Source organism: Vidua chalybeata, chromosome 1 (assembly GCF_026979565.1).
Source record: "Vidua chalybeata isolate OUT-0048 chromosome 1, bVidCha1 merged haplotype, whole genome shotgun sequence".
Classification (NCBI taxonomy): domain Eukaryota; kingdom Metazoa; phylum Chordata; class Aves; order Passeriformes; family Viduidae; genus Vidua; species Vidua chalybeata.
The window spans coordinates 111,333,539-111,357,376 of record NC_071530.1 but is presented as its reverse complement, the minus strand read 5'-3'; the positions used below and the strand labels follow the sequence as shown (position 1 = coordinate 111,357,376).

At 37.9% G+C, this 23,838-nt stretch overlaps 1 protein-coding gene across 2 annotated transcripts in view; it reads right to left on the bottom strand.

Annotated features, from left to right (window-relative positions):
• SPIDR (scaffold protein involved in DNA repair) overlaps positions 1-23,838 on the bottom strand; it is a 195,817-nt gene that overhangs the window by 5,307 nt on the left and 166,672 nt on the right. Inside the window, exons 11-17 of one of the 2 annotated variants that reach the window (XM_053938390.1) lie at positions 21,683-21,841; positions 12,710-12,797; positions 10,255-10,398; positions 10,101-10,160; positions 6,709-6,907; positions 5,538-5,690; positions 7-100 (exon numbers count right to left, since the gene is read on the bottom strand). In XM_053938390.1, coding sequence (XP_053794365.1) covers positions 7-100; positions 5,538-5,690; positions 6,709-6,907; positions 10,101-10,160; positions 10,255-10,398; positions 12,710-12,797; positions 21,683-21,841 — 897 coding nt within the window. Of the gene's footprint in view, positions 1-6; positions 101-5,537; positions 5,691-6,708; positions 6,908-10,100; positions 10,161-10,254; positions 10,399-12,709; positions 12,798-21,682; positions 21,842-23,838 lie in introns of those variants that run through there. The other variant, XR_008429959.1, reaches the window with a different exon arrangement.

Sequence of the window (23,838 nt, the reverse complement as noted above, 5' to 3'; positions counted from 1 at the left end):
TCTCACCTGTCCTGGGGACACACTTCCAACTTTCCATTGCCACATCTGTTGCATGTAGGCCAGGAGAAAGCAGTGCTCTCATTAACTCCAACAACAGTACCTGCAGAACATGGAATTCTTACAAAATGCTAATGTTAAGCCAGCAAACACAGTCACTCTTGGCTTCACAGCAGGTTTGAACCTTTCTGACAAACAGCTTAAGACTTATCAGAGCAAGAATCAGGTCTTCCAACAATCTCACTCCCTTTCTCCTTTGTCCTTCCAACAAGGGATGAAGGTACAGCAGAGTGTTACATTTAAAAAATATCATAAAATAGATAATTGACAATTAACTTTCCAAACAGGCTCAGTTCTTTTGGTTTGGATTTTACTGATTTTCTGATTTGTTTTGCTTGTTTGCTTTCTTTCTGGTCCTCAGATTTTTTCTTGGCAATAAACAGCTACACAAATAATCAGATCGAATAGCTTGATATTGATATTTAGAAAATACAAACCAATAAGAAGCCCCAATCCCTTCTGAAAATAACAATGCAGATTAAATTCCACTAACAATGGAGTTATTCTTCATTTATACAGATTTAACAGAGATTAGATCTGGCTCACAGTCTTAAGTGTGTGCGTAAGAAGGGAATGCCAAAGATACTTTGGACTAACAAAAAGGGCCTTGCTAGTTTTGGCAAGTAAAAATATATTCAGAATTTTATGAGAAGCCAATAAAGAGTGTATTATATTTTATGGTAACAATACACTGAAATGATGAGCATTATTTATAGAGAAAAATATTCACCTGTAAGAATGAAATTACACCGAAATAAAACCTCACTAGTACAACAGAACTACAGACTAAAAAATCCAGCCTCTGTTGAGCAAGAATCTCACAGTTCTACACCACACGCAATAGAAGAAAGCCTTGGAGACTATGGAGCATTTACTGTGTCTGGACTGTAAGACAGGGTGTTAATCCCTTGTTTTTCTGGTTCTTCTGGGACAAGGAGGGAGTTACATCTAAACAACAAAACTGTAATTTTCTTTGGGAATTCAAAGGACAGAGAGTCTGAAGATCTGGAAAGTTGCTTCTCAAATACAACATTTATGACCCAATTTCTAAGTGTACAACAAAATATCAGGCATTTCTCTGACAGAATAAGATATTCTATTTAGCCACTTGGGCTCTTGGAAGAATAATTTTGATTCTTCAGTGCTCGTGATAAACTGGGAGTTTCCATGGGTATGTTTCTCTTTGAATGATGTGAATGCTGAATGGAGTTAAATCCACTTGGTGGATTTGACTTGACTGGATCCACTTGACTGGCCAGACACCAGTGGTGTTCCCTAAGGCTCAGTATTTGGGCGAGTCCTGTTTAATATCTTTATCAATAATCTGGATCCAGTCAACCCTCAGTGAGTTTGCAGACAACACCAAGTTGGGTGGGAGTGTTGATCTGCTGGAGGGCAGGAAGGCTCTGCATGGGGATCTGGACAGGCTGGATCAATGGGCTGAGGCCAATGGTGTGAGGTTCAATCAAGCCAGGTGCTGGGTCCTGCACCTGGGTCACAACAACCCCGAGCAGCACCACAGGCTGGGGGAAGAGTGGCTGGAAAGAGGCTCAGAGGAAAAGGACCTGGGGGTGGTGGTCAACAGCCAACAGGACATGAGCCGGCGTGTCCCCTTCAGGTGGCCAAGAAGGCCAGTGGCATCCTGGCCTGTATCAGCAATAGTGTGGTCCAGCAGGACCAAGGAAGGGATCATCTCTTTGTACCCAGCACTGGTGAGGCTGCATCTCAAGTCCACTTCTGGGCCCCTCACTCCAAGAAAGACACTGAGGTGCTGGAGCGGCCCAGAGAAGGGCAATGGAGCTGATGAAGAGGAGCTGGGGTTCTTTAGCCTGGAGAAAAGGAGGCTCGTGAGGAACCTTCTTGCTCTCTACAACTGCCTAGAAGGGGTTTGTAACCAGGCATGGGTTGACCTCTTCTCCCAGGTAACAAATGACAGCATGAGAGGAAATGGCCTAACGTTATGCCAAGAGAGATTTACATCAGGTATTAGGAAGACTTTCTTCACTGAAAGGGTGGTCAACCATTTGAATAGCTGCCAGTAAAGTGGTGGAATCCTCAGCCCTGGAGGTATTTAAAAGACATGCAGACATGGCACTTGGGGACATGGTTTAGTGGTAGACATGGCAGTGCTGGTTTTGATTTTGGTTAATGGTGTGACCGGATGATCTTAAAGATCCCTTTCAACCTAAGTGATTCTATGATTTTATCATTCTTGTTCACCAAAAAGCTACCAATTAGTTTGCTGAGTATGTTTCCTTCTTCATAAAAAAAAATTGTTAAAACCAAAACAAATCCCCTTTCTCTCTAAGCCTTTTCACTTTCTCCCAGTTGTGTGCCATATTCTAACTGCAAGATGCCAGCGCAAGTACATTTGAAGAAAATCAATCAGGATCATACTGATGACATTATGTCTAGTGGAGAAGATTATTTTGATGATAATGTAGAGTTCCCTTGAGAAAACCACCAGACATCACTGAAGTCAGACCAACCCAAAGCAGCAACAGGTGTAGTAATCTCAGTCTGTGCACCCTATAAAGTGATTTCTCAAGTTTAGGATGCTGAACTACTGCACATCTTTTGCAAGACTCTGGATTTTGCTTGACATACACAAACCTTTTGGATATTTTTCCCAAGATCCTTCTTTTAAATGAAAATGCACAAGGCCAAAATTCAATTTTTAGCAATAGTCTAAGTTTTTAAGGGTTGTGGCTGGCACCATTATGAAGAGATTGACAAATAGGACAACACCTGGAAAAGCATGTCTGCCACGTGGAATGCACAGGAACATTTTGGTTGAAACAATTAAAACATGGAGGTGTTGTTTTGGATTTCTTTCCCCCAGTCAGTTATCCTGATTAATGGGACAGGAAATGAAAAAATTCAATCAAAAAAGGAAACATAGGTAAACTGACTGACCCCATTTTAGTCCCACAATTAAGTGGAAAACTGAATAAAACCCCACACGCCTAGCAAAGGCTGAAATAGGAAAATACCCAGCATCAAAATTCAATCACTGTTGGTGAGTCATACACTAGGCAAATAGCATTAATCAAGTAATATTCCCACATATCACATGTGGTATAGACTAAGCAGAATTTACTCAAAGCATGATTAAGAGGAAAAACAGTTCTGTGCCACATGAGCTGCCAACATGTAAGTCATCCTGACTGCTACTACACAGCAAAAAGAGGTTATAAATTACCCTGCAATGCATAGTGATAAGAAACCTATTAACTCTACGATCACAGGTGAAAACTGCAGATTCATCTTGCAATGAAGAGTAAACTTTTCATTAGAAAGCAACCACAGGTTTTCACTGATCTGTTGAAGAGCAACACAGTCCATTATCCCAGAGCTGGTATGACTGGACCTCCCTGAAACAAGAATTTCTGACAAACTCATTGCATCTGCTTGGACTGGAACATTTTCTGTTTTGATAGGGAAGGAACCTCTGAAGAACATCCAGTCCAGAGTTCTACCAAGTTGGTCAGGGCCCAGCTTTAAGCAGAAGCTTGGACTGGCAGAACTTCAGATGTTCCTTCCAAAGGAGCAGGAAGGCACACTCCTTCAGGAAGGGGTAGAGAAAGCCTTTTCAGCCTCTTTGCTAGGTGGGAGGATGCCAGAGTGCAACACACATAGGTGACCAAAAGTACAAGAAATGAGAGGATGCACAAAGAAAAAGAATGAACGAGGTAATAACTGCTTCTCATTGAAAGCCAGACTAACAGCTCTCTGATTTAGGAGATAAGAGACAGTGACTGAATTTTAGAGATGATACATCTCCCTCCATGCATTGTTCCACCAAAAGTATATTCTCCCACCAACAAAGTAGGGTCAATGCTATTAGTTTCATTAGTTCAGCAGAAAGACGTAGGCTACTTAATTGAAACCCAAAACAGTGACTGTATCTCTTGAATGCTATTAAAATATTTCAGTACACACAAAAGTGAGAATTTTCATCTATATATTGCCGGAGCATAAGTATAAAGAAGATATTTTATATTCTATGTTGGTATTCAGGTGTGGTAACATACTGATAACAGCTACCCTGCACAAACCCCAGATTAAACAAGGTTGTAGGATTAATTTCTCCTTTTGTCATTCTTCTATCTGTAATTCAGGACAGGCAAAGCATGACGTCTCCCATGTGTGTAAAGTAAGTACTTGTTTACACAACAGATCACAAAGGTGTACCTTCTTTGCTCTGCTGGAAAAAGAAAGGACAGAGAGATGTTTCCTTAATCCTACTATGAACACTGTCAACAAGAAAAAAGAAGACAGGCACTTCTCATAATCACAAAATTAACAGCAGAGAAGTGACAGTTCTTAACCTAACTACTGGAGAGGTGAAAAAAAAAGTCAAAAAGCATTTCACACCCAGTGACAGAAATATCTTTCAAGTAGATGTATCAATGCAAGATGTACATAACAACCAAGGCTTTGAGTGAAGTACCTCTAGTTGTGCTTGGTTTTCATTATGCACTGTTCAACATTTGTCATTGCAAGGTGCTCAGTAATTAATCACAGAGGCATTGCTAAGTTGTGGCTCCACCATAGCAGCAGGTATGTTTAGTAAAGGCTTTGCTTGGTTTCAAACTGTCTTCTCAGTCTATCATATTATAGTTGAAGAATTAATTTGAAAACCATTATTTGTTGTAATTTTAAAGTTAATTTCAAATGCTCCAGTGAATACTTGGAGGTGTAAGTGCAAAAGTGTATCAAGAATTTTCTACAAGCGCTACTGGAATAATACAAGTTAAATTAAGGAAGGAAATAGCCTTGAAGAATTGTTGGGCTTTTAAGGACTTTTTCTCATAGGCACTGTAAAGCTGGGAGGTTTAAGAAGCTGTCTGGACAAAGCATTAGAAAATACACAATACAGAATGTTTCTGCATGATTTGGAAACACTAGAAAATCTGTAGTAAGAAATGTTTCTGCATGGTTAGTGGTAAGACCAAGATACGGTCAAACCATATCTTAGACAAAGCTATGATCCAAAGTGGTTGGTGAGCAAATACTGGCCACATTATGCTAAATTACTATGGTAAAATAATAAATTGTTCCACTGCAGCAAAGCTCCAGGGAAATCAGTCACTAACCCCTACCATTCAAGATCTGGGTAACGTATCTTACCCATCTGCCTAAAAAATACTGGTATAACTCATTGTTGCCAACATCAACAAGGCTGGTGTGAACAGAAGGCTCCTAAAAGAAGACAGTGAAGGAAGGAATATAATGAAACAGATTGTGCATTAAACATTTATTCTGGAGTATGAGTGAGTGGGAGCAGAGCTTGGCCAGCAAAAGGCAAACAGAGCCCACAGTGAAGCATAAAATCTTCAATATCCTAATGACCCACAGCAATGCCATGCTTTTTTTATCCCTCCACGCTGTTTGTGCAAGAAATCAATATAAAGACACAAAAGATTAAAGTGAGCACAAATAATTAACCACACTCATTTCAGCAAGGCCATACAAACCTCTGAGAACACAAATGGAGCTGGCCTGTGTGGTAGAATCCAGCTCATCGAGTCTGACAGGGCCAGTCAGCTCACTGAGGTCAGCACCGGCAGCCGAGCACAAAAGAGGCTTTTGTAATAGGAGAACAGTACGTTCAACACAAATAATCCTACCTGCCAAAAAAGACATTTCAACTCAGTACAGTAACAAGGAAAAAGGTGACCACGTTAATTGTCACGGCCAATAAAGACAACAATCTCTGCCAGCTACCAAACAGATGAATAGACTCCATCAGGTTTTCTCAATGACAAAATATTTTGCTTTCAGCGATACATGCACCACGCTCTTGGTACACTTTGCAACTCCCAGGAAGAAAAAGAAATCTGAATTTGAAGAAAAAGAAATTTAAAAATCTGAACATGCCAGAAGAGAGTCTGATGCCACCCAGACTGCATCGCATCTCACTCCTTGCAAACAAGTTACAGGCTTTTCCTTGGTAATAAGCTCGGTCACCCCTTCAGGTGGTCCTACTTTGCTTCAAAGATTACAAAGAGTAGGTGCATGCAATGCTTTATTCTCCAGAGCAGAGATTTTTGCTTCAGGACACACAACCTTTTGCACAGCTTTGTACTTCCAGTTCACTTACATTCTGGAAGTGTCTGAAGGTGTGAGATGTGAGTCAGCTCTTCCGTCACCATACAGAAATAAACTCGAAACTCAAAAAAGAGTGACTAAAAATGAAAGTAAAGGGATCAACCATAATTTCATTATCTATATGGCTGCGAAGGCTCGCAGCTAAGATGGTTTAGGAGATATTGTAAAATTTCTCTATCTAGGGACATGCAGAATTCTTAATATATTTGAGCCTTCTGTCAGCTCACAAATTTGATTTACACTGGTCATCAGATTCAACAGTCATCAGAGAAGACTGACAGCAATACTGGTGGACATACAACAACATCACTGAATTTCTCATTCACTTTCAAAAGCAAGCCAAAAATACAGAAAAAGAAACTTTACAAGAAAGTTTAAATTACAATCCCTTTCAAGTTTCTCATCCCAAACTTGCAAAGTCTCATCTTCATCTAATAATGGAAGTGATCTCTCTGGAGGTCACATATTGAGGTGTCAGAGATAAGGGTGCTGTTTCTGTGGGACTCCAACTGCTTCCAAACCATGTGCAAAGCTTACCATTTCCCCAGAGAGCATCCTTGAAGAATACAAGTCGTGAGCCAGCACTGAGGGCTTCTATGATTTCCATACTGAGAACACACGACGCAGTGACTGACACAGCAACTACTTTTGGAATCCCATGAACCACATTTTGCAGTGTGGAGTCAGTCACAAACAACAACATTTCTCTTTGATCTATAGGAACACTGTGTTTTGTCTGTGATTAGGAAAAAAAAATTACAAATTTGGAATGTAATTGTTAATTTTTTTTATTAGAAGAAAAGACTAAACAGTTTCATATTAAAATGACTCGTAAAACTGACAGAAATTATTACAGTTGGAGCTTGTACAGGATAATGAGTCAAAGGTTTACTAGAATTTTTTGGTATTCCTTACTTCAGATACAAACCTTAAAATCTCAACCTTAAATTAACTTTCTGAGGTTGACTCTCTGGACTCTTGGCTTTACCTCAGCCAACCATCATGCTTTATCATAATTTTCTTGGACTGTACGTGGGATCTGAAAATATATTTTCCAAAAAAATATACTATATATATGGTATACATAAAAAGATAATTGGATGGTTTTAATAAGACTTGCATAATTTTTGTCTTAAAAAAATGAGGAAAGAGCATTTCTTCTAATATTATTCCTCTGTGGACACATTTTCTAGGTACTGTTAACAGATTCCCAAGCACAACCAAGTTGCAAAGTGGAGTTTTTTCTTCCAGTTGAACAAATATCCCTACATATTCCAAAAATGCATAAAGTTAAGGAAGTAGATAACTCCTAAGTAAGAGATATATGAATCTGCAATGACAATATAAGTTTTCTGCCACAGACAGGTATAAAAACACCATATCAAAGCATATTTCATATTTACCAGTGCAAGGAACTTGGAAATTTTCAGGTTCTAATATTTTAAAATATCTAAAATTAAATAACTTAATAAATTTAAAATGTTTTTGTTACTCTTCTTAATTACTCTACTGATCAAAAATTAATGCTTAGAACATTTACTTGAAAATTAAATACTATAATGCCTGGAAAGACATGTAGCATTTGAATCTCAGAGCTGCATGTCTGTGGCAGAAGGTAACGCAACAAAACCCCCAGTATTTTGTCTTTGCAATTCTAACTCTGAAATCATCAGCCACACTGAACCTGGCTTTCTGTCCATGCTCACTCTTAGAGCAAATGAGGTAATTGTAAATAGTGACTGGAAAAATTCACAGTTCAGATATCACAGTTATGCCTTAATACAGCATATGCTGCCTATTGCACTGATGTTGTTGTTTTGCCTAGTAACTGCATACATTTGGGCACCTCCTCTGCATAGATACCATTAGGACAGTTGCAGAAAGAATTTTTACATCTGTCCCTTGAGAATCCCTAACACATTAAAAGCTCTCTTTCAGGAAAATCATCCAAAAAAGTAAATAATAATAAAAGCAAAAATCACAAGTTAGTATAAAATCATCATCTTGCTATGTGTGACAATTTGTTCTGAACAGAGATGAGGACACGACAGACAAATAGCAGCAGGATTGAGTTATAAGGAAGGACAGCTCCTTAACCACAGATGGAATATATTTCCTCATGTTCCTTCTGAACCACAGTTCGGATTCGGACTAATAAAAAAAGCATATTTCCATTCCTCCTTCACACAAATTAAGCCATATTAATTTAAGCACTTAATACTGTAGTTACAGAGAGTAAATACTGTTTTTTAAGGTACATCTGAATTAGCTCACATAGCAGATTATTTAATAATAAATCTGCAAAACAAACCAAATCATTGTCCCTTCCTCACTTACGACAACTTGGTGATTTTGCGTGTGAAGGGTACATCCTCTTGGAAAAGGCAGCTGCAGGAAACAAGCTGCTGTTTTTGATCTTCTGGGAGGACTAGGCAAGTGATACACTAGCAGCAGGTAAATACCTTTACATTCCTAGAGCAGTTATCCAGAAAGTTAAACATAAGAAGAATGTCTTCTATTTCTTTTCCATCATTACTTTCAAAAAATTATGAGCACTCATGTTGTTCACTTATAAAAATTTAGTGCTTACAGTTCAGTAAGTGAATAGTCTTTAAAAAAAGAACTAATAAAACTTCTAGGAGCAAGACAAAAAATCACAGACCTTTTTTTTCTGCTACTCAGTATTCCATTCTTCAAAATCACATCTGTTCCTGCATGCTTCATCTTTTCTCTAATTCAGTGATGAAGCACTTTTACATAAGAATACTGATAACCCGCATCAGAATTTCAGATGTAGACATTCCTGAATTAAAAAATGTTTGGCTAGGATGCCCCTAGTCTGCAATTTTATTTCATTTTTGACTAGAAGAGGTTTCTTGGAAATAGGAATTTACACATGTATGTGTCCATCTTTCTGCTGGCACACTAAAGATCCCATCCAGCTATTCCTAATTCCATGCTTGCAAATGCTCTGTCACATTCTCAATTAGCACGGAGAAAACACAAGAGATACCCCTCATCTCAGTAGTTAAAAGTACTCCCTGCCTAAAAATTAAATCATAATTCATTGGCTTCTGAAGCAAAAGGGCAAGATCTAAATTAAATTTATGTCTCAAACTTGTGGGAAGCATCTCCAGCTATTTTGCTGGCTGTTCTGGAATTTCTTTGTCTTTGGTTCATATGCTTTGATTCACACTTTGTTTCTTGTGAAGCTGATGGACAATTGCAAATTATTCTCTGCTAGAATTCAGTGCTGGCTGTACTGAGGATCCAGTCGCCAGGAAAAAATAAATAAATCAGCAACAAAAAAATTCCTTTAACTACTAAGGGAGCTAGCAACATTTTGAAAGAACATCGTAGCATCATTCAGAAACAAATAAAACATAATTGTAAGCTTTCCGGCACAGTATGGATGGCAGATGTATTTACCTAAGAGTTCCTCCCTTTTACTACTTACTGGACCATAAAAGCCAAATTTGCCTGAGGGACTTCTATGGAAGTCAATGAAAATCACCAACACATTTGCATGAAAAGAGCAAAACTGTATTTTTATATAACCATCATCTGTTCCACTCTATCCCCTAACACCCAACTGACTGGGAGCTTCTTGCTACGTTCCTAAGGATAGCATTCAGCTATAAATCGAGCTTCAACTAACTTCCTGTAAGCTCTCTCTCCAGAGTGCAGTAGTATCTCTGGTTGGATAGCAATTTATTCAGGAATAATTAGCTTTCTAGGCTGTGTGGCATTGAAACTTGTGAGGCAGTTCATTTTACCTTTCACAAGCACTTTAGACCTGGTGATAATTCTGCCCATACAACTCTTGAAGATAATCCTGGCATTGGGGTTACCCCTAAACAAGATGAATCTTCTTCACATAGACATGATGCTGATTTTATGTTGAATTCATTGCTAAATAAAAAGATTACCTGCAGCCTTCGATAGAGCACTTGGGCCCAGAAGCTACACCGCTCGTTACAACCATCAATCTGAAAATAGCACAAAAATAGGGAATGAGACAACTGTGATACCAGAAATCCAGTGGTAAAAAGTATTTGTTATCTGATTTGTAAAGCAGATTACCCGAAGAATTTCCTTTAGACCATGAACAGCTGGTGGCTGGTACAAATTAGAAATCTGCTCTTCCTCATCCACTTCCACATGTACTTCACCAGACTGAACAGTAAGAATGTAACAGAAGCTGGGAGGAGGAAGATTAGTTGTCATCTATTAAAAAATAAGAAAAAGAAATGTGACAATAAAAAAGGCACTTTAATTTAGCCAGTCAAGTTTTACAATAATAGGCAAGATGAACAAAATAATTTACATTTTAAGATGGATGGGGAAACAGAATTTTATGGTTAATAACAAGGACTCTGATGTAGAAGATGAATTAATAAATCAACAGTCACAAGTTATAAGTGAAATCAGCTTGTGTGTATCATTATTTCCATAATCTAACATTGATCCTCATCACAAAAACAACTCATAACTTGGCACACTTGGCAAACACAGTGACTATTTCAAGGTGCTTTCTGTTGTTTTGCGTATTTTTATTACGTGGTAGGAGTGCATCGATTAGTCTTCTTTTTTTTTCTTTTTTATTTTTTTTTTTAAACATCCACAGCTTTTCTGAGATTTGGGGACTTTTGCATGTGGGTGGGTTTTTGTGATAGTAAACAGCTGCCGAACTTTTAAAGCTGCCAAATGAAATCCAGGACAGCACAAGGAGATAATGAAGAACAGGAATGCAAGAGCTGCAAGAACTGCTCTCTTTGTGGTATGCCAGATTTTTCTTTTCCCCTTAAAAAGTACCATGACGTAACAACTTTATCAATCACCACTTAGAGAGGTCCCAAGCTGGAAAGACTTCTCAGAAAAGAAAAGACAATGCTAGAAGATAATTTTTATTGCAAATATGGTAAAATACTCTTTCAGCAATGTTTGTTTTTAATAAAACATTTAATTTAATAGAAGAAATATGAATATATTAAGGACAGTTGCCCACTGTCTTTAAAAAGAATCTGCTTAAAGAAAAACAAAAGCAAAGGAAGCTGATACCCAAACTCTGTTTGCCTCTGACAGCATTAAAGAAGGTATTTGAATGTACATATGGTTCAAAAGAAATCCGTTCCACAGGTCCCTTCCCAACAACATCATCATCATGCTGGCAATATTATTTATGTACTGATGTATAAAACTGCTTCCACAAAACTGTGCATAAAACTATACTGTTTGTATCAAGAAAAATGCGTCTCAATTGAAAGGACTCCACCCAGCCAAAAACGTGGAGCATCAGAATGCAAGTTGTGGTTCTGTGTGGAATTCATTTCTATTTCAAACTGATGGCAGAAGTGTAAATTAGAGGATTATGGCAAGTTTCCTCCATTTTTAAATTGCTAATAAAACAGAAAAAATGAAGAAATAGGAACAGTTATAACTACACTAAATGACATTTAAGAGCTTTGCCTCAGCCATAGATATTCCCATTCTGTTGTCCACATAATTTTAATGCACAAACCCATCCATCCCTCTGAGACTTCCAAAATATTTTGATGAAAGGGAGTCAAAGAGAGCACAGCTATTTCACTCCGTTTCAGTCTCGATTTTATTTTTGACTGAGGTCTGATCTTTTTGTTCTTCAACATAAACCCCGGACAACGCAAAGAACACGCTACATTGCAGAGGAAAGATTCTTGGACTTTAGAAATAACTAGTAATATCCATCTTCAATATTCCCTGGTTTTGAAACTTGCTTATTTCCAGCTCTCTCTTTTTTTTTTCCCCATACTGACTCCTTTGGTCTAAAACCAATTTTTAATACCACTAACTTCTTCCCAAAGAACAGCCTGTACAAGAACATCAAGAAAGCCCAAGCTCTTGGCTACCCAGAAGCTTCTTAAATGGTCTTGTATTACCAAAATGATTTGATGTGACAGAACATCTTTTCAAAGACAAAAGCTAATTGAAGTAAAATTACAGATGTGATTTCAGCTTTGCAAATATATAACATACTTTAAATCCATTTCTATACTTTTCCATCCCCTAAAAATCACAGAAACGTTCATTAATCTTTAGTAATTACTTTTATGTTCATCCTTCTGTCCTCACATGAAACAAGTATCAGTCAGAGACAGCCTAACTAGTAAGAGACCTGATTCCAGGATTCACAGAAGTTAATCTTCAGAAGAAGTGCTTTCAAACCTAAGGCTGAAAAGTGCTTTTAAAGAATGAGTTAACATCCTTTTTTGTAGCTTTCTCAGCAGTAGCTCTTTACTCCTGCAAGGAGAAGAGAGGAAGAATTTGTCTGGATATCTTACCATTCCAGCTCTAGAGGATTAATAAGGGGCTAATTGCATCATTTTGGAAAGATGCTGCTAATCCAGAGGCTTCAGGTTAGTCTGGGAGGTTGTCAGAATCAGTAAAATAATGTAAAAAGAGGGAGAGAGTCTTCATTCCCAAAGTAAACATGATTATACCACCATCAAAAATACTAGCTGTGAGTGAAAAAATTAATATCCATAATAACAAAACTTACCATTTCAGAGTCTTGACTTTGTCCGGGAACTTTTACAGGGACTACTGGAGGCCACAGACTGTCTATCAGACTAAACAGTCCTAATGCCCTTCAAAGAGACCAATAAAATCAGGTTTAAAATGTTTTCCAGTGTTACACATTATATTAAAAAGATTCATTAAGAAATGTAATCTAAACCATTGCATGATTATGAAAACAATTTAAAAACATATTTGTTTTCTAGAAGCTGGTTTTGATTTGGTCTCTTTAAATCTCTATGGCTTCTGCTGCTGGGTGGAGAGGGAGGGAAGGGATGTATCACATCCAGTGACAAGCAAGTCATGTTTAATCCTTTACCACAAACAGCTTGCTACACCATAGAATTCAGTGGTACTGGGGGTAAATGGTAGCTTGGGAAGGACACAGGTATCAGCAAAATCTCTTTTTGATTTTCACACTTTTGATTTAAAAAACAAACATAAAATTAACAGTCCATCACATTAAGGTAAGATGTTGACCACTTTGGCAAACCAAGCTGTATTTTGCAGCAGTTCAGTGGCTGCCTTGTGAGTTGATGAAACATCTTTGATGGACAGACAGGAGTAGCTGAGGGAGGGGAAATAGCAACAGATAGCTAACTTGAAGAGACATACATTTTTGAGTTAAAGCTCTGCGTTATCTTGTCCAAGTTCTCTGATCTGTGCAGTTGAAGCACAGAGATCTGGACTTTAACCCCACACTGCCTCTAAGTTGTCTGTTCCTCCAATTAAGCAAACCACTATTTCTGAAACAACGCTAAAAAATGAAGTCCAAAACCTGTTAAAAGTAATATTAGATTCTAAACCCAACTGTTTAGAAGGAAATCATACACCCTGTTTACAGGGCTGAAGCACATTGCAATATGCTGCTTCTCTTCAAGGGGTCATGGAAACTTTCCTTTTAAAGTTCTGCTTTTAGCTCACTTCTGCTTAAACTTATTTATTTCTGCATTTCCCTAGTCCTTCTCTGTATCCTTAGATTTTGGGTGTCTACTGTCAGCTTCTCAGCATGTTTTTTTCACTGCCTGTGATTCAGTGTTAACAGTGATGCCTTTGGACAAGCTCTGCAAGGAGTTTTATGGCTGTAAATCTCAGAGGAAATCTTTGGGAATACAACTTGAGGCTCACCATTCAGGTAACAAGCTGGCTGACTAAGAAGACATTGCTACCTGTAGTTGTGTTCTCCACATGAATGAAAACACTAGAGACACAAAAGTGCTGCTTTTTTATAGAAATGGACTTCCTGACTTACAAAGCATCATCCCCAAGTCTGTGAAAGGAGAGAGACTGGATAGTTTTGGTGTTTGGAGGTTTATTTTTTAGTTTGGGGTTTTGTTTGTTTTTGTTTTTTTAACAGTGATGCCATTGCAACACACAAAGCAATATTCCCTAGGTATTAAAGATACTTTACAGCAAACTGACCACTTCTTGAATCCTTGACTGGGGCAAGATTTTCTGGTTTGTATTGTACAGAATGAAATCTGACACAAGGAAGGCCAATGCCCAGAGGAACTAACTGGTCTTGCTAACTGGGAGATGAAAAAGGAGAGCTACAAAACAAGAGCAGACCCTCCTGTACAACTCAGGCAGTTCCATAAATGGCCTTCCTCACACGACCCACAGCACAAGGTCGGAGCACAGATACGAACGTACCACAAACTGTGCACAGAGATTGCACATTTATCAACTTAGAGCAACTAAGCCATGTTGTTTGTTGCATGTTCACATCTTCACACAGATCGATCCCTCATTTGCATTTTAAAGTGTTCTAAAAGGACATGAAGTTGTCCTTTCTTCTTTAGCTCACTCCTAACTTGCTATCGTGTGTCAGAATATCTAACACATATGGTACATTTTCTTCTAGTCTTTGTGCCCTTTTGGAGAAGGCCATCTACTGCTTGAACTAGGAGCATTTAATTAATAGTAAATGACAGTATTTGTTTGCAAGCAGGCAGAGATCAGTGCTGTGTGGGGTAAGCCTCCTGAACATCTTGGCCCCATCATTTCTTTGACACCAGTCAGGCCAAGGGCAGAGACAAACCAAAGGATGAGCTAGTTCCAAATCACATCCTACTGTGATCCTTGTCTACAAGGTGGGATGGTCTCTCCTGAAGCTCTCACTCCATCAGTCAGTGTAACTGGTGAGGAGATCCCTGGTTGCTCCACCCACTTATACATCTCCAGGAAAGTCAACTCCCTCTTTACACTTACAGGCTTCCACTTAACAGAAGGGAGAATGAAGTGGGGGCACTGACAGTGGAGAAATGACAAAGACATTGTGTCCTCCTCTGTAGAAGATCATTATCCTCACAGAAAGAATAAAATTAATTCCCTTCACTGGCCAAGTAACACTCAAACTCCAGATCAATCTGATTTGAACAATGGGTGCAGTTTATTCAATATGTGTCGCCTTCTTCAGCTGTAGAGTCAGGACAAGAGATGAACAGCTGGCTCAGTGAAGGGGCATGGTCGGCTCCCATGTGCATATGGAGCCTCTCTGGATATACAAGACAAAATAAAAACGGTTAAATTTTGCTCTGTGAGTGTAATTGCTAGTTATTTTGGGAAAAAAAAAAGTATCACAAAGGGACAGACTTCTAAGAAAGGAAAAGCAGAATAAGAAGTGAGAAGAAACAGTCTCAAGGATCAAAAACAAAAATGAATATGTAAAGTATTTTGAATAACTTTCTTTTTCTTCTATTTCAGAGACTAGGGCTTTATTGTAGTACTCTATAACTTTGAAAAAAAAGACTGAATCTATAGCAGGAGAAGGACAAAAATCATCTACGAGATTCTAAACGACAGACTCAACTCTCTACTTTCCATGCCAGGCTTAACTCTGTGTTTGGTAGAACAAATTTTGTCCCATCCCAAACATGTATATTTCCACTGTTTAACAACAACACAATAAAACTATCAGTAACTCCAATGGAGTGTCACAGTAAATATTCCAGAAGTTTGGACTTATGACAGGTAGGTATGCCTCTCTTCTATAAACCCACATCTTCAAGTTTTGCTTATATATATAAACAGACTTTATATATGTGTGTATACATACATATAATAAGCAAAATTGGGGTTTTTTTGTGTCCTTAATTATTTTTACTATCCAATGTCCTCAAAAGGAATTTCTCTTAACCTTTCTTTGCTAAACTTCAGTATATCTTTTCTCTGTATCCGTAAATGTAAACTGCCTGCTATGTACCCAGACATCAGGCAGAGAATTTTAAAGATATAAGAGTGTTAAACAGGCTAAATGCATGACTGATACACCAGTACTTACACTATCAGAACATCTCTGATCCTGTGGAAATTCCATTTGTTTCATACTACAAGCTGTGTTTCAAAAGTCAAACGACTCTGATTTTTCAAAACTGGATTTCATGGATTCTGACCTGACATTTAATAACCTAACAAGAAGATTTTGTTTATTTCTCTCAAAAGCACCAAGTTTCAGCTACAGTTCTGGTCCAAAAACTTCTTGTGTGCCATGCCTGATCTAACTTTTAACATACAGCTTATAGCTTGGGGGATTTTTCAACTTTAATAATCATAACAGGCTCAGGGGAAAAATACTAGAGGGGGAAAATACCAGCAGTATCAGAGAAAAGAAGGCACATAAACAGGGAAAAAAGGAGCACTATGCAAGGTTTATAGCAAGGAACAGAAAGATGCTAGGAGTCTCTTCCGACATCTTCCACAGCTTTGCTCTGAGGACTCAGGACTTGGAACTTCTCTGCTTCCTCCTCTCCTACTTCTTAAACTTTTTGTCTAAACCAAAACAGTTTGCTTTGGCAGTGTCATTTATTCAGTCTCAATTATTAAGAACTCAAAAATAAAGCCATTTCTAGCCCTCTGTGCAAAACTAAGAAATTTCTTAATAATCACCTAGACTGCATAAGCTTCAACTGTCAAGGGACAAGCAATCCAAACATAAAGCTGACACTGCAGGCTCTCTTTCTCCCTTTAACTGACCTACTAAGATCTTGCAGTGCACAAACTATGCAACACCACATTTTCTTAGTCTTGAGTAATACAAGCAACAAAATCACAAAGTAAAAATCTGAGCCAACTAAACCAGCATCTTTGTCAAAATACAAACAGGGAGGAAGGGCTGCTGGCCTCTTTTTTTTAACCCAGATTTTGTTTAGATATATGGAACTATTTAGTTGAATGATTTACATACTTTAGTAATGCAATTGTCTATAGTATATTAGAAATTACACATACTACATTAAACCAGTGAAATTATAATATAAAAGTACTTCTGATTCAATATGGATATGCCTATGTTATTCTCCAGTGCTGATTGCTGAACAGATTAATGACACAAGCATTAAGATACAAGCAGCAGTCCATGTTTATTAAAGAATAGAAAATTCAGGAAATAAAAAACTTCATTTCTGGTACAAAAGCAGCCATAGAAATTAATATAAAAATAATGCACACAGTCAAAACTTCAATGTGATTACTGAAACTATGCTTTAAATGAAACTCAACTTTTAACCACAGAAATTACTGAAATGTTTCAGGACCTCAAAACCCAGAGATGTGGGTGGATCTTATAGATGGCGGTCTTTTTGGAGGAGGGAAAACCAAAGGAAGGAAGTTATGACCTCCTTGCTCTGTGGAGAGTTCATACTATTACATTTCCTGTCAGTGTCTAGCAGTTGAAACATTTACTTGTGCAGCAGTTAGGAGTGGTCCTCTCTTCTGAGGGCAAAACAAAATGAAGAGAAAGTATATAGTGAAGAGTAAAGGGGAAAAGATGACAGAAATTGAGGCCAGAGAAGTATGTGACTCAAATAAAAAGGAAAAAGAATGGAAAAGAATGAAAACCCTCAAGCATAATAGTGACCACTACAAACATACAGGGAGATTTCACATTTCAGTGCCTAACGTTTGAAAGTTTAAAATGACAAACAACAGAAGCCAACTTTATTTGAAAATGCAGAAATTTCTCAGAAAAACATAACACTGGTTGATGAACTCAATATTCAGAGCCTGTTTACTGTAGAGGAAAATGCAACAGATAATACTGCCTGCCATAAATTAAATGTTGGCTCGAAAGTCAAAGCTTATGAGTTGATGTATCCTTCAAAGTGTTTTAGCCTATCCAACACAAGTGTAGATTTTAGCATTCTACATGCAGCAGTTGCCTCTTCTTCTGAAGTTTATTAACCATTTTTTCAATTTAGGGACAAAATTTGTACTGACACCCTGTGTTCTTCCTTCCCCCTCCATTTTTAAATTGCTGCAATCTTTCATATTTCTAACACATAAGAAAGCATAAAGAGAAGAAGCAGGTACATCTGCTATACCAAGCAGTAAAACAACTCAGTGATAGGAAAATCAGGTGAAAAGACCCAAATTGTCAAAATCCAAATTATTACTCTGTGTGGAGCTCCAGGTAGAGCTAAAAAAATCAGTTATTTTTTTGTCGATAAAGACAAGTCTCTAACTCCAAAGATTATCTCAGATCATTGAAATTAATTTCCAGTAGGAAACAGGAACTATGACAATTTATAGGTTATTTACTCCTGGGGCATTTTAGTGAGTGCTCAGCCCCTGCATCTAATTGCATTCATTTAGTTCCTGGTTATACCTGACACACCTGAAACATGCCTGGGACCTATTAAAACAGGGGGGTTGCATGTGCTGCATATGGATTCTTAACCAGCATTCCTGCCTCTAGCAGCACACCCCAAAAATCTCACTTCCTCTTCCTCAAGGGACTGAATTTAAGACTGACACATGAGGCAGTGGGAGGGTGAGAATATGAGCCTCTAAGGAAACAACAGCACCAGCAGCCTTTCAATGAGTATTTCTCAGTCTTCTCCCTTTAAACCACTGTACTTTTTTTCTTCTTTTTTGCTGATACTAAGCAGGCAGTCCAAGGAATAGTTGTAGGAAAGGCTGGGTGACAAGTATGGATGAGAGGGTGAAGAGAAAAGCTGTCAGGAAACAGATACTGAACCACACAAGTTCAGCCAGTTGCCACACTACTGCTTCCTACTTTACCCAACAGCCTCACAAACAGAGTAGAAGAACTGCTGGAAATCAGGCACTGAACAAGCAACTCTGCCATGATTCAGCCATGTCCCTCTGTTTTACATGATTGCCAGAAACTGGACTGCAAAGGGAAACACCACTTCCTTTACTGGACTGCAAAGGGAAGGATTTCTTGCAGGGATGGTTTAGGGGAGTATCCTTTGTGTGGGATATGAGCCTGGCTCTGAAAAGCACCTAAATCAGTAAAAGACCTTCAAACGACCGATATGAGACCCCACTACTTGTCAAAGCATATTGAAAACCAATATTCAACATTAAAAGTGTTTCCCTCAATGTAAGGTTACTATCATTCCAATTTTTCACTGAGCTGATCTCTGTCAAGACAGGACATGGTTGTGTAAGTTCTTATCCCACTTTTCTCTTGGAACACAAGTATTTTCTTATCAGAGAAGAAATGTGTTTAGTTTCTCTAGCACTCCTTAACAGTACAGGTCTGTTCCAAAGATCAAGTAACATGTTCAGCTGGGTTTTCCCCTGGGTGTAAAATACCCTTTATTGTAGGCTTAAAGGTTTTTAGCCCTTGAAATGAAACTTCAGCTTACAATAGTGATTTTAAAATTGCATTCAGTGGAATGATGTCAAATAGTAATTTAAATTAAATATTTGATTATGAAAATGGATGAGGGCCTGGAAAATTTTTTGAACAATAACAGTGGTCCATTGATGCAAAATTCTTGAGAAGCTCTTGTATCTATTAGAAAATCTTCTCTGTGTCACAGAGGGACTGAGGAAGCATTCTGTCTCTGATTACAATCCATGTGACTGTGGGACAACATGAACATATGGGATCTTATTAGACATTCCTGGCTTTCTCCAGATCATGTGCTTCAAAGGCACACACAAAAAATGTCATTACTTTTCCCTTGTATTTCCTACATTTTCTTCCCTTTTATTCACTTTAAAAGCCACTCTCAGACTCCAGGAAACAAACAGTTTCAAAGCCATCTCCTTCCAAAAAGTAATTGGTGTTCTCAAAAAAAAAAAAAAAAAAAAAAAAAAAAAAAAAAAAAAGGCAGCAGTCTTTCTTGCAGGGCAGACCACATAGTTCTTACTCACTCATGTGCTGCAAGCCAAGGTTGGGCACTCACAGGCATAAACCATCATGTGCTTGGATACACAAGTGGCTCTGGAAATCCATTTATCCAGTGGCAATGAGCTCTACAGCTTAATTATGCTCTCTGAGAGTAAGTACTCCCTTGTATTCATTTCAGCTATGGCTTTACTGTGGTTTCCATCACACCTAGAATGTGTCCCAAACACTTAAAAGTAATAAAAAGTTCTAAAGCAGAACGTAGGCTTAAACAATTAAGAAAAAATAAATCCCTGAACAATTCCCCCACCCACCCATCTTGTACAATGAAATCACGTTTTAACTGCTGCACTGTCCCCGAAGCTACACTACCCATTTTCTTTTAATGTTCCCTAGCAGGGTTACCACCAGCACAGCTCCAGCTGAGCCACCAGCATTTTCAGCAATGTGTCTTCTGAGTGTCCTCAGAATAGCCAGAAGTAAGTTACTGCTGCTTTGAAACAGAATTTACATTAGAAAAAGTCTGTCTCTTATTAGTTAGGCAGAGTACTGGAAGCACCAGCAGCCAGTTGTAAAACTTCATTTGTATCCAGAATTCCAAAGCCATTATTTAATTTGTTTGGAAAAAATGTAACTTGAAAAAAAAAAGCCAACAAAATAATTAAATAAGAAGACGTGTTTGTTATTAAAGATCCATAAAAATGCAAGTAGGCTCAAAATCCAAAGGCTCTGAAAATTAACACTGCAAGTACATAAAAAGAAAAGCATACTGAATAGGGCTGGCTGGAAAACAACAATTCCATTTTGCTAAACATTTCAAAGCTTTGAAATTTGTTTTTGTTCCAATATGAAACAAAAATGAGACTTTCTCAAAGTTTTCATGAAATGAGAATAAGAAAAAGAATATTCACTCCCTCTGGACCTGAAATAAGTCTTCCCAACAAAGCTGTCTCCAAAATAGATAATGTTTCCATGAAACATTCTGGTTTTGATGAAACAGCATTTTTCAACAGGAAAAAAAGTGTCAGCAGATATACCATAGCCATTCTAATAGCAAAGGCTTATCTAGATCGGATGCTCGTACGAATAAATTATGTTGTGAACTGAACCAATCTAATTATATTTATATGGGTCCCCATGAGAATATTGTATCACTCTCCTTAGAAAGATACTCTGTAAGATAATCAATCTATTTAATTTTTTTTGGTGACTAAAGATATTTTATTTGAAGAACGTAAGAGGAATCACAGAATAAGCAAAATCTGAGACATACCAGAAGGTCAATTTGTTACTTACCTGGGGGAATTTTTCTATAAAGCTATTGACATACTTATTCCAAAATAAGAATGGCTTTAAGATTTGCAAGGTTTGTTTTTTGTTTTTTGTTTTTTTTAAGAAACCTAAACTGTGGTTCTAAAACCATATAGATTTAACAGAATTAAGCTCTAATATACTAAAGGAAAATCTGTGCTTGAAACTTCAAGCCATACTGGGCAGCACTGTAGAGAAACTTAGTGCAGTAAAAAGTTCTGCAATGAAAGGGAGGTGAACTAATGTTTGTAAGTCTCTGAATCTACTGAACAGGAAGAAAACACTCATATTTTATGGAATATTGTACACAGTAATTCCTTACTCTGCTAAGTGTGTATTTGTGTATTATGTTATTTATGCTCATTTTAGAGAACAGTTGGCTCAAGCACAGCTGGATGCCCCAAAAGTGGCAATGAGGACATTTGATTGAACAAAGCAAGGTTCAATCTGTTCCAAAGAAAGTTGGTCACAGAAATAAATAAAAAGGCAGACCATCTTTGCCTGCCACAGCAAGTAATATGTTCTTCCATTAATTGTTCTCACCTTCCTCTTGTAGTTCTCTGCAAAATTTTCATTCCAGCTAAGCAGCAAGATTTTCCTTCCCATCTCTTGCAGTACTGCTCAATGTCATTTGTGGAGCTCAGGGACTGCAGCTGCACTTCACTGAACATGCCATAGGCATCCTGGACAAGGAGGCATAACCTGCAAAACATTCCTCCATTACTCACTGGCATCTGCTCATAACAAACCACTGAGCAAAGTTCTGAAAATGATATTACAAACTTTAGGACAGGGCTTATCCTCTTCAGTATCTGCAGAATTCCTATCAAGTAACGTATCAATAAACAAACCCAACATCATTAAAGGTTTTCTCATGTACATTTTCAGGACATAGCAAGGCCATGAAGTAGAGAAGCATGACTGAAACAAAGAGTATACGGCTTGCGCTGGGGATTAGATTAATTAACTGCTATGCACTATGTGGTTTGTGTACTTAAAAATGAAGAAAGTTAAGTTTTTGCCTTACTTGAGGTGAACTCTACAATAAAGACAGAACAACAACAGAAACATAAATATGTGTATGTTTATAAATATAAAAAATTCTGCTTAGAAGTAAGCAAAGCAACATATTTCACAATAATCACCAAGACTGGCAAATCAAGCATTACATTTTCCCACACTCCTTTTTTAAAAAGAGTCCTCGGGATGCAAAAAAGAGTGAAACACTTATTTTTCTTTAAAGAGGAACAAAACTAAACAAAACAACATAGATGTGGAGATTGGTATATTCAGAGTTGGGTATGAAGCCCAGAGAAACTATTTTAAGAAGGTAATTAAGAACCTGCTAAACAAACAATTTGATTAAAATCTATGGAAGTAGGGGCTGTAGGGCTGGGAAGTGTTGCTTAACCAACTTGATGGCATTCTGAGAAGATAGCAATGTCATAACAGATAAGGCAAAATCAGTGGATGTCATACATTTAGATAGTCAAAAGTGCATTTCACAAGATTCTGCACCTGAGATGAGCAGCCACGATAGCATGAATCATGCAGGGCTGGAGGAAGGAGGCCCCTGTCTACAAGACTGGTTTTAATTGCCTCAGAAAGAGACAGTTAAGCATGGAAACTTTTCAAAGGCAAACAAAAATTACCTTTGAGGGTAGCACACACATCTTTGTTTCCAAATAAAACTCAGGGGTGCACCAGGCAGCAGAATTCAGTTCATTTCAAAGATACATGCCAAAACTACCCTCCCCATAGCAGCACCATTGTTCCCAGCAAGCCAACTCCAACTGCTTTTGGAACACATCCTATAACGTACATGCACCCTGAAAGCATTCAACAGCAGTCATTATATCTTCCTAAAATACATTTCAAACTAAATGAGCTCCTACACTGAAGAAACCCAGGTATTTTCTTCACACAGAAAAGTAGGTACATGGAAGAGCACTAATCACACTTTCCTTGTTCATTATGAAGCGTCTAACTTTGGCTTAGACCCTCAAGAAGGCTGCATTTGATATAAGATACAACCCCAAAGGCTTTCTGACATCAGCAATTGTGCAAGAACCAGCTAAGAGTCCTCATTTTTTTTCAAATGCTGGTTGTAAGGAGCAGGGAGGGATAGGACTGGGTAGAAACAAAGACTCCCGTATTTTCCCCATACCTCTAGATACAAAGGTCCTGTACAAACTGAGTCATCATCAGAAAAAAAAAAAAAAAAAAAAAAAAGAACTATGTTTGCCTGCTGCTTTCCATGTTAGGACTTTTAACTCATTTAAGAACTCCCCTGAGTTTTAACTGATTTGACTGAAACTCCCTGTGATATTGTTATGTTTGGAGAACCAGAGTTCATATTCTCTGAACATTTCTGAAAATCAGATTGAGGGGAACCGGAAAAACAAATCAAACAGTTTTGCCTATGTTAACAAAATGTTGACTGTTAATTGTGTAAAATTAGGCCTCTGTATCTTGGAGCAAGAAGGGCCAACTGAGTTAGTGTCTCAGATCAGATCAGTTCAGCAGTCTCTTAACTGATCACTGGAATTTCTCATATCTTTAGTGAGATATAACTGAACACAAGTAAGTCTCAGACTAGCTGGCACCAGGGTCATATTAAGTCCTCTGGGACATGTTAATTGCCCAAATAAAACTAGCTTGGTTGGTGCTGAAGACATCAGTCAGTAAAAGAGCATTTT